This window comes from Podarcis melisellensis (assembly GCF_964234715.1).
Source record: "Podarcis melisellensis genome assembly, chromosome: 5".
In the NCBI taxonomy this organism is placed as follows: Eukaryota; Metazoa; Chordata; class Lepidosauria; order Squamata; family Lacertidae; genus Podarcis; species Podarcis melisellensis.
The window spans coordinates 42664874-42677088 of NC_138537.1; the positions used below are offsets into that span (position 1 = coordinate 42664874).

The window sequence follows — 12215 nt, forward strand, 5'->3', positions numbered from 1 at the left end:
CCAAATGTTGTTGTTCTCATAGCAGGACAGGTGGAAAGGCCATTCCTCTCATCTCCCTCTCTGCTGTGGCCTGATAGAAGGGTTGCTGCCATGTGGTGCTTGAGGAATAATAAGCCTGATGGAGTTGGTCTACCAACAGAGTTGATAGAGTGGCCCTGCTTCCCAGGATTCCCTCTGAATTAATCAGCCATTAGCTTCACTAACAACTGCTTTGTAAATGAATGCCTTTTTGATGTTTATGGATGTTTAAAGAATCTATGTCCTAATCAGGCACTGTTATTGTCCAATGTGAACTCATTATGGCTCATTGGGTGCAGAGGCATTTTATTTCCATAGGAAAGCTCTTGCCGACATGTGACAGATATGCTGTGTGAAAGGTTGCTGTGAATACCTGCTTTATATGCATTGTGACTGGTAAATGGTCACATTGAAGTGGTTAATCTTTGGACCTCTGCTATCTACTCTGGCAGAAGTCAAAGAGCAGTGATTTAAGAGGGGTGGGGGGGGGTGAGAACTCGGATACATCACTCATCTTAAATCTACAGCCATGCGTTGCAGCAGAAAATTAGCTTATTCTTCAAGCCACAGAGATAGACTGAATTGCTTAATAACCAGAAAGTGATGAGAGATAGAAAATTGAGTGCCGGGGAAGGAATCAAAAGCATTCAGTGTGTTCCCTTTTGGAAGCAAACGGAGCCAGATGAAAACAGAGAGGCTGAAAAGCTGCTGAAGGTTCAGCCTACACAAGCAGGCTCTCTTCTGTACTTTCCCCCCTGCTTCTTTAAAATGTGATGTGAGGCTCCCTCAACACAGAATCCATCTACCACACAAAGAATACATCCCTACTTGACAGGAATGAACAGGTGTAACAGGCTGCTTTCTCCTACCATCTGACAACACTGCTGACTCAAATATTTTTCTGTACCCTTAAAAAGAATCTGCTTATACTGTCTGATGAAACTATCCCTTTGTTTTGCTTTCCCCCCTGCCGTTTATTTTTGTGGCTAGTGGATCCCTCCTTTTAAAGCGTAAACTCACTGGTTTATTTTTATGCTCATTACTGAGGAGGAAAACAACCCTGACACTTTGCACAGAGGAACAGCAGCCTTATCATTAAAGCTGGGTCAGGAGGAAAGTCCTAGCTGCAGCAACAGCTTCCTCTTTGGCTGCTTCTTGAATGGTTTACTTGACTTGAATTCACAATGGCAGAAGCCATGGGAGCTGGTTCAGAATGTCAGCAACCTCTCTGCTCAGGGCTGCCCATTACAGCACTATTAAGCCATTGTTTAAAGATTATAGATTGGGTTTTGTGTGTCAACTGGCATATGGTGGGATGTTCTGTTACCATATGCCCTGGTCGACACGCCTGTGTGCACTTTTCAGACACGGACCCTTAACATTTGGAGAGGAATTTTGAATGCTGTGTTAATACTGGTGTGCTACTGAAATCTGTTGTTCTTTTTAAAGAGAATTGAAGAGGCCTGAGACGAGAGTATTCCAGAGGAGAGCAGTGAATTTTATCAAGAAGAAATTAATGGAACAACTTATTTAAAGCACTTCATCCTAACCAGAATTTATGGTGCTAATAAATGCTCAGAAATGTTCATTATTCTGGCAACTATAGGTAAAAGCAGGAGCTAAGCAGAAAAGCAAGCATGTGCTGTAAAATATCCCAGTTCTCTAGTAAGAGTATGGAAAGGGGGTGGGGGAAGAGGAAGTTGGGCACAAATAGATGGTTTTAAAGTGATTATTTTTGTAAATGCTAGGAATTTGGGCACAATTAGAGGGTTTTAAAGTGATTGTTGATGTAAATGCTAGGGGTTTCTGGGATGAGATGGGTAGAGAAGAGAGCAGGTTTCCAGGGGGTGGAAATAAGTGAGGATAGCAGAGCAGAGGAAGAGGTGCTTTTCTTGGGACAGGGGCACAGTGTGTCATGAGAGAAGGTATGTGAATAATGCAGTGGTTTGGCAAAGAGTTTATGAAGAGGTTATGCCTTAGGTGTGCGGAAAAACTAGGTTAGAAACAGAACAAAATTCGAGGGGGTGTGGAAATAGAGAGGTGATAACTTTCGTTGGCTTATGGACCAACTAAGTAAAGAGGAATGAATTAGTGGAACTCATTACCTTTCATTATCTGCATAGCTGACTGGTGGTGAAGTGGAGGCAATTGGGCTTCAGTAATGAAAAGGGAGATGGAGAAGGATGAGAATGCAAGATTTCTCATGGCAGCAGACTTGGGAGAAAGAACCCCCAAAATCTGGAGCAACTAACTCTGGCTTTTTTGCCCAGGTTTAATAAAACAGCAACAGCAACAAAGAATAGATTCCTGTTACTTGATGGCTCATTTAAAGCATGATTGCAATGTTAAAAGTTTTAAAAGTTGCACACAGTTTGAGCATTCCCACTTTGCTCCTGCCACAGTGGATCAGGGAAACAGCAGTTGACTTAGCGTTGCATCTGAACCAGTTCTCATGGTTTGCTTCCCTCCACATAAACCATGATCTGAAGCCAACATTTCTTTTGTGGGAGAAACAAGCCACAAGCATGGAACCTTTGCCCAGTGTGATTAAACAAACCATACCTCTTGGCTCAGCATTATGTCTGAATGCATCTTCTATGCACTGAAGGAGACATAAACCTGGCTTTCCCCTTAACATTGGCTTGAAGATTGCTTGCCTTTCTAATCAGAAGCTTCCTGCCAAACAGGTGTGTTCTTTTCCAGGTGAAAAGTCTGCCTTTGTCTCTCAGCAGGCTGACTTTCAGTTTGTACTAAAGCAAATTCATCAATGTTGCATAATTCCAGTGAATTTGTGTTGCCACTTCAGCGATGAAATATGTGCTAGTCAAAGGTGCCTTTGTTTCCTGCCCAGTTCTGTGCAAGAAAATTACTTTGATGTTCATTTGCCATGGAAAATAGTGTCTGTCTCAAACAGCTCTGAGTTTAAGGTGAATCAATATCCTGTTTGTGGCTAATCTATAAATTAGGAGACCTGTCCAGGGTATTCTGGATCCATAGCAGAGACCTGAATTACAATAGTTTTGCTCTTGAGTAGTTAATTCTTAGATAATTTGCGTCACAGTTGCATTATTAATCTGAAAAAGAAATTTAAAATAGCATGGAATAGATGCATCTTTAAAGCACAGTGCTGTCTAAAACAGGGCTTTTGTGTTTATACTAATGTGCAGTTCAGTGACTTTATGAGAAGTTAGAAGTTGGGGTGCTGTGAATAAAGCACATTGCTAAGGGAAGAGCCAATTGAACCCAGCTTCAGATGTGAACCAGGGGATTAGTACAGATTTTAAAATATTTTTTGCTGGCTTTGCTTTATTCTGTTTTGCTCACCTACTTCTGGAATTGAAACCATGAGGAGGCTGTATTTGAAGAGAGTTAAGTCACAGTTACCTTGATTATATATATATCGGATTTGTATAAGCATGGTAACAATAAACTTATCCAATTGAGTTAATTGCTCAGAGGCAAGTTATGAGGCAAGCAATGTACTCCAGGGCAAATTTCTTACTTGGACAAGTACCCATAATTAAACTTTTAGAGCGAAGGAGCACAGAACGCTGTTTATACAGCGGCAGTTCATTTCTCCCTTTAGCTCAGTATTGCCTACACTGACTGGCAGCAGCTCTCCAGAATTTCGTGTGTCTCTCCCAGCCCACCTGGAGATGTCAGGTGGACCTTGGATCGTTTTGTATGTATCACATGTACTCTTTCACTGAGCTATGATTCTCCCCACAATTTGATATGATGAGTCAGGGTAGTACGCATCATGTTCAAGAGGAAATTAGTGCTCTCATAAAATCTATTTGTTGTTTGCATGAAGCAACAGTAGTAGTAATGTTAGGCCTGCTGACTCTACCTGTATTACCATCAGTATCCGGAGGAAGTCGTAAGCAAGTACACCGAAGGAGTACTTGAGTTCTATGGACATAACCAGGGTTGGGTGTCTTCTGGCTGAAACAGTTTAAATATATGAATGCTCACTAGGAAAAGAGTAATGGCCAAGCTACACATTATGTAATATCCACACCCACATTATGTAATCTCTCTACACCCACACCAGTGTTTTTTTCCAAATAAACTTGCTGGCTCAGGTGGCTATTTGCCTCTTAGAGCTTAAAATATGTATATATAATTAAAATCTTATAGCAGAACAAAGCTGTATCAGAAGTAAAACTAGTGTGCAAATCAAAAACAATTTAAAATTAAGAGTCAAGAGTTTTCTTTAAAAAGCTTGTGTAAACAGGTAAGTTTTTAAGAAGCATTTAAAGGCTCATGAATTGCACATCATTCCACAGGGAGATGGTGAATGTTATCACTACAAGGCCTGTAGTAATCTGGTAGTTGTGGAACCACCAACAGGGTCTCATTGGAAAATCTTAATATTTGCCCTGGTCTGTACTGGAGGTAATGGTCTTCTAGCTATTACTTAAAAATATGTTTTTCAATTGACAATATATATGAGTAGTTCATCAAGCATCACTCTCCTGGCTCCCACTCTCAAAGTACTCAAACTCTCGACTTGAGAATTCTCAAAGGCTTTATTCCAAAAGTCATCACATAGTTTAAACATGGATTAAGATACAGGCTACAGAATCAGTAATTCAGAAATAAAAGTGTAAGCTACATGGTTGGCAGAAGCTAACACATTGTCACAACAGCTGACATGTCCACTTTGCTCCTGCTTTGCAGAGCGGGATGGTCACATGATTCATGTCCCAAACAATGGGACTGGACAAGCAAGCGGGCACTCCTGTGTGTAGGCTGGATCTGCTTGCCAGCACATTTAACAGCACATCTTTGGAGATGGGGCCAGCTCACTATCTGATTCAGGCTCATTTACCTCCCTGGTTGCCAGGGCAATCTCAATCTCTAGAGGCAGGTTGACAGCTGGGATGTCCAGCAGCATCTGGGCAGTCTATCTGGACCCCTCCTCCTATTTCCTGCTCCCTCTGATAGATCCTGCCAAGACCATCCCTCCTTGTTTGTTGCCATGGGGCTTTTGACAGTCACTTTTGATTGCTTTTATCAAATTGTTTTTATTGATTTATTCTATGCTCTGACTCTCTAGCTGCCCATAAGGTAATTTTACTTGGATATTTTATTCTCCGTTTTCCCCTTTTCATCCTTCTGTCATATTCATCTCATTTCACATGTTTGGTACTTCTTGCCATTTATGCATGGCTGACGTTAATAAGGTGGTACTATAAGGGAAGACTGAAATCTTTGCAAAATTGCTGCTGAGCTCTCCAACTAAAATACTGGATGAAATCCAGTATAGCGCTAAGTGAACAAGGATTGCTGCTTGTGCAGCAGAACATTCCTCCTTCCCTCATGTGTCCCTTAAATCTGTTCTAGGGGTTGCCCATGCAGATTTGCCATGGGTGTCCGGGGGGGGGGGAGGGAGAAGGTCTCATTGTGTAGGTGGAAATCCTTGCACTGACAGGGTGGGTTAGTTGAATACCACCCAATATTTTGAGAACACTCGAAGGGTCAGCCCAAACTTTCTCACAAAGAAGAGGGCCCCCTGAAAATGATGACTTCACCCTAGTCTTTCACTCTGGAGTTTATGGACAGGCACCAAAGTCTGATGGAACTTCCTCTGGATGTCTACAATTGTATTGCATTGAACGGTCACTCAGCTGCTCTCCACACACCCAGTTCCAGGCTTCAGAAGGCTTAGTGAGTTTCCCAGGGGATCTAAATGATGGCAGATGGGAATCCCTCCATTCATAGTTGGTTCTGTGGCCTCTTCACAGTTCTCCTTTTCTAGCTACTTAGAAGAGTGCTTTATAGCAAGCTCTCTTGCTCCGAAGTTCTGCAGAATAGGACTATGTAGGAAGGCTGGATCTGACTAAATTAAAGTGCAGTCATGTGTTATCTGTTTATGAAGGAACCCCTCCCTGCACCTCATGAATACCATATGCTCCTTCTTACCATAGGAGGGCAGGGATAAAAGGTCATGCTGCATGTAGCTTGGAGTGAATCAATAACTTTTAGAAGTGCTAAGCCACACCAAAACTAATTATTTTTGTGGTCCAGAAAATACATTAGTGCTGCATTATGATGCTGGCATAGGCAAGTGGAATCCATCAAAGTCACTGGTCTCAGTTGGTGGGGGAGAGCAGCTTGCTTTGAGAAGAAGCTGCTGCTCCTGTTGCAGGCAGTGTTAAGGGGTGTGCTGAAGGGAAAGTGGAGGAGCGATCCCTGTTTCCTTCCCATAATACTTCTAGATAGAAATGTTCTAGCTACATACCACTCTGCCCCCCTTCCAAGAGAGAAAAATTGGACTTACTGTGAAGTTTTGTTGGTTTACCTTACCCAAGTCCTAGAATGTCTGAGTGTGTTATGAATACAATATTTATAGAGGATATCACCTAGGTTGGGGACTCCTGGGGACTTCCAGCTACTCTTGTTCTCTTTGGATTGATAATATTGTTATCTAATATTAATGGTTTCCCCCCCTTGAATTCAATGTTTAAGTTTAGATATATCTACGGTGGTACTTCTGGATGCCAACAGGATCCGTTCCGGAGCCCCGTTCACATCCTGAAGTGAATGCAAGCCGCGTCTGCGCATGCGCGGGTCGCGATTCGCCACTTCTGCGCATGCGCTTCACGTCATTTTGAGCGCATGCGCGAGCAGCGAAACCCGGAAGTAACGTGTTCTGTTACTTCTGCGTTGCCGCAGAGCGCAACCCAAAAATGCTCAACCCGAAGCATATTTAACCCGAGGTATGGCTGTATATTGAGAAAGATGTGTGTGTTTTGCTCCTCTGTTACTTTTTTGTAGCAGTAGGTAAAGCGTCTCCTCAAAGTATACTTCCCTCCCATCACCACCAAAAATGAAACTTTATTCCTACCCTGGCACTAATCTCCTTGATAAAGCATAGTGGGCTGAGAGCCAGTTCCTTCTCATTGGATGAATACAGCTGTCTTTTTACAAAGGGTTTTGCTTGTCCCCCTTTGCTCATTATGGGACACTGTATTCTGTACAATGATTATATAAAAGCAAAATTATCAAAATAAAGACTTTTAGCATGCTTATGCGAATGTTCTCTAGTAGTTGGAATAAGGAATGGATTCTAAGGGTTCTGTGTGCAAGAGGTTTGGAGAGAGAACTTAGTTCCAAGAACTAAGAAAAGTTTTAGGTTAGGGAAACAAGTGCAGCCTTTGTAGGCAATCGTTTGGATCGTTTCTTCATCTCCTTAGTGTTCATGTAATGTATTGACCTCTGCTATGTCTATGAAAGCAATTTACATTTAGAAGAGCTGTTATCACACTTACCATAAAGAAATCAGTATTTGTATTCATAGAACCGGGAGACTTTTAACAACCTGAAACAAAAAGGAAGTTCATGCTTTATCTCCATTTGCCTTTGTTTTGTTTTATTTTGTGTTGATCACAAATTGCATTTGTACGTTGTGTGAGACTTAATTTTATTTGCACTTTTATATACCACCTTGCAATCTGCTGATGGGGGGTGGTTTAGAAATATTCTCAATATATAAAAATACATTTTGATTGTCTTAACTCCTAAGACTCTAATAGCCTTGTACGGGGATTCAACATTGTACTGAGGAGTAAGTGGAAGTTATTTGAAATATCATATTGTTCTTGTCAGCATCTCCATTCAGCTGTGACTTGTTTATTATGCGCTTTGCAGATAAGGTTGCTTACATGCTGTCCACCTTTGATGCTATAGTTGGGTCAGAAGTGTCATTAGTATCATATTTTGCTGTTTTACTATCTGTTTTGGTTAATATCACATTAGGCCACAGAGAGCATACTTAAGAAGCCACATGCAACTGTATACACAATGCACCATAGACTGCCCTGGCTGATAAAATTTGCTTGGGAAGAACTCGACTTAAAACCGTCTCCTCTAATATACAGTATTGTCTTAGTGCTGGAGATTTTCTGGTAATATGACTGACCAATCCTCCCAAAATAGTGGTGCTATGGGATAGTCATAGGTGGCTCATCTGATATGGTGCAGCTGCTACATTAGTTTCTCAGCAGATGGATTACTTTTGCTTACCAAGAAGTCAATACGATGTGAATTTGGCAGTCCTGCTGGCATGCTTGCACTGCGCTGACTTCCCTGCCACACCTCCCATCTCCTAGTAAGTAACAGCATCACATCTGCTGGGAAACTAGCATAGCAGCTGTTACCCTGGCAGCTGAGACCACATAACACTAGTCCTGAAAGACCTACACTGGCTCCCAGTATGTTTCTGAGCACAATTCAAAGTATGGGTGCTGACCTTTAAAGCCCTAAACGACCTCGGTCCAGTATACCTGAAGGAGTGTCTCCTCCCCCATCGTTCTGCACGGACACTGAGGTCCAGCTCCGAGGGCCTTCTGGCAGTTCCCTCGCTGCAAGAAGTGAGGTTGCAGGGAACTAGGCAGAGGGCCTTCTCAGTGGTGGCACCCGCCCTGTGGAATGCCCTACCACCAGATGTCAAGGAAATAAACAACTATCTGACTTTTAGAAGACATCTGAAGGCAGTCCTGTTTAGGGAAGTTTTTAATGTTTGAAGTTTTATTCTGTTTAATATTCTGTTGGAAGCCACCCAGAGTAACCCAATCAGATGGGTGGGGTAATAATAATAATAATAATAATAATAATAATAATAATAATAATAATAATAATAATAATAATAAATGTTTCTGAGGACAGCATAATTGAAGTCTGAGAACCATTGTGGCAATTTCTGGATTTGAGTACTGTCTGAGACTACTCAGCACTGAAAGGCTGAAAGATTCCAACAGGCAAGAAGTATCATACATGCAGACAGGCCCGATGCCAGCATTGTTTTGCAACTTTGAAAATGAGCAACCTATCTCTACATTCAGCTCTTGTGTAGCAAAACATAAGCTGCTTCATGTTTAGGGTGACTGTGAACACTGGAGCCATCAGAGAAGGGGAATTGCTGATTGATCTCGAGAACCTCATCTCCTCAGCTGCTTTTTTTGTTAGATCATAATTACTGAGAACCTTCCCCCCCCCTCTGAAAATATATATATAATCTGTTTGAAGCAGAAATATCCAGATGACTGAACAGACCAAGACTGTATGTATGGATATATTATTCTAGAATCTGTTTCGGGCAAACTCAAGAGGAGGGCTTCAAGGTATGGTGTCAAATAAGAAATAGTATGGTGTCAAATAAGAAATCCTAGGTAACTTAGTAACCACCAGATGGTCCTAATTTTTATTGGTTTTCCATGTAGAACTGATATGTGTAAATATATCCTTTGAGCTGTTGATTTTAAACTTTGTCAGCTAAAATGACACCACAGCTATGCAATACAGTAGAAGAAAAGGCTTCTTTGCAACACGTAATGGGGAATATTTTCACTCTCTGACCTTCCTACATGAATGTAAAATTTCTCTCTCTGTTTCAGAGCCATTATCAACCATTTCAATCCAAAGATAGAGTCTTACGCAGCTGTGAATCACATCTCACAGCTTTCAGAAGAACAGGTGAGTTACATGCATCTTTTTAATTCTATTATTTCTTATGGAGCACTGTTCAGAAGAGTTCACCCTACTCTGTCCCGGCTGACTGCATTGGAAGCCTTATATTACCCCTTGCTAGGGTTTAGCAAGCTTTCAAAATAGCATCACATGAGCAATAAATGGGGCATGTGCTGCCACATGGTTTAAGTCTAGGAAGGCAGAGCTGTGGCCCAGGAAGAAAGACTTTTTCCAAGACTACCCTGAATTGAAAGAGAATGCACAGCAGGGTCAAGGTGGTTTCTCATTTGCAAATGTGTACTTGATAAGTGATGACTCTGGAAATGCACAGTGAGATCTTGGCAAACATTTGGAATGCAACTTAATTTGGGGGAGTGCTAGGATTATGTGAATATACGTAATAGTTGATGCTGACTTTTCAGTGTAATGGAATTCACTAAGCCATGAATAGCTATTTTAAGTACATTTCTAAATGAGGAGATTTTTCATAGAGAGAGCAATTAGGGTTATATTTTATTTTATCATAATTCAACCTGATTCCTCTACTTCCTTGCCTGTCAGAGCTGTGTAAATGGGCCTTCCTGAAGTTAAATAGCTTCAGGGAGGAAAAGGTTGACCTTCTTGTCCATTTCATTAAAACACACAGAGAGAACTGGGGCTTAGGAATTTTGAAGCTTGGCAGTGGCTAGTCATACACTCGGTCCACCCTTCTTTCCCTTCAGTTACAATTTATTATGTTGATGCATTGCAAGATAACCTGAAGGTAGGGGTTAATGATGCAGCATCCTTGTTCTTGTTGGCTTTCCTCTGTACAGTTCCTCTGCAGAAAGAGTACTGCCAAGCTCCAGACAATCTATTCAACTTAATTTTCTTGCCAGGAGTTGCTGTACCCGTTACTATGTTCTATGATGTTGTATTTTACAGATTCTCATTCATCTGTTCACTGTTGATTATATCAGCCTATGCTTTTTTTAACTTCTTTTTTTAAACCCTTTCAGCACGTGCAGTAATTGAAAATGGGGCCCTGGATGTGGGAGGCTTCGCAACCATGCTTGGCTTAGTCTGCTAGTTTTAAGAAAGGGAAGCAGCTTCTCCCTGTCAGTGCAGTGGAGCATTCATCCCCCAGCAGTTCAGGGAGGTCATGCTGAATTCTTTCTTCTCCACACGCCTGTGCTTTAAATAAAACCAGCAGCAGCAGCAGGCGGCAGGTAATGAAATCAGCTCTGATGCACAGAGCAGTTTGAGGAGAGATTATTAGGAAGCAGGGAAGTGGTTTGATTTCTTCTTTCAAATGGAAGCATTACCCCAAAGTGGCAGAAAGATCAAAATAGAGAGGAGTTAATTAAAAAGAGGTGGGACCTCCAGATAGCATCCAAAGGAGGAAGGTCTAGGCTAGGGCTATGCTAAATGATAGCCACTTCAATTTTGTGCATGGAGGTAAAGCTTTGGAGAAGGGGTGGAATGTTCAGTGAACACTCAAATTTTGTTTACCTTCCTATCTCTTCGCTGCTATTCACTGCCTGGTTTTTTAAACTGGAACATCTTCCTGGGACTAATGAACCTAGCCAATCACAGATCAGGTAGTGAGAGTAATGATTTCACTGAGGGCAAATGAAGCCAATATATCTGTTTCTATTTTTAGTTATTAAATTTGTATACTTCCCCCATCATCTGTAGTCCTCAGGTCAGTTTACAACATAATAAAAATACAAGGCCAAAAAACCCCTCAAGAACAGAAACAAATCAATAACCACCCACACCTCCTTCCAGCAGGTTGCTTTGCCCTCACCATGAACCATGATATCAGAGATTAGGGATAGGAGAGATCTTGCACCTGTTGTCAAGGAAACCAGGCTTGGCTATCTTGGTTATTGCTACATTGGACTGGGGTGGATTCATTGGTTAATAGCCTTTGCTATAGGTGAACATTTGAGCCCCTTTTCTTCGACCCTTCCAAAAAAATAAAAAAAATGAAGGAAGGGTCTGCATTTTGTAGATGCTTGAAAGGTTTTGAGAAACAACTCTCTTTGATTCAGCATTTCTCTATATGTCCATCCTAAGAGGGCCTTAGATCTGCTTCTGCAGTGAGAATCATGGAATCATTCTGGATATGGGATTCTGCTCTATTTTTGATTTTTTTTTAAGCTAAATATTTCTGAATGCTTCTGCTTTTAACCAATCTGATAATGAGCTAAAATATATATTCCAGTGTTTTGAACAAATAGCTTGACTACATAGCACACACAGACTGTTAATAATTTGGAACATCATATTAAATACATTGGCTAAAGCAGAGGGAGGGTGAGAGAGCGCAATATTTTTTGGCAGTAGTGTGTTGTGAGCATTGAATATGCTTTTTTGAAAGGATATCTCCTGTTAAAATCTGATACCAAATCCAATTTTGTAACATATGAATAATTAAGTAAATTGCATGATTATTCATGGGTTATATCAGTGCTCTTTTGTAATCCTAAGCGTTACTACTATCAAGCATACAACTACCAGCATTGTAGTAGATAGGAGAGAAGTTACTTCTGGTGAAAGGTCTGGCTATCCAGTTTTCAAAACTAGGGAATGTCATTGTGATCAAGTCTACCCCCACCCCCACTCCCTGGCTATGCAGGCAACTCCACAAAGCAATTGTTGCATCCAGGCATTGTGATTTAGTTAACATGCTTCTCAGTTTGTGTCCACATGCAGGCTTTCCCAATTTTATAATACGT

At 41.3% G+C, this 12215-nt stretch overlaps 1 protein-coding gene across 4 annotated transcripts in view; it reads left to right on the plus strand.

Moving 5' to 3' along the window:
- Positions 1-12215, plus strand: part of ARMH3 (armadillo like helical domain containing 3) — a 127871-nt gene that overhangs the window by 88067 nt on the left and 27589 nt on the right. For all 4 annotated transcript variants that reach the window (XM_081912286.1, XM_081912283.1, XM_081912284.1 and 1 more), the window contains one exon: positions 9420-9498. In XM_081912286.1, coding sequence (XP_081768412.1) covers positions 9420-9498 — 79 coding nt within the window. The remainder of the gene's footprint in view (positions 1-9419; positions 9499-12215) is intronic.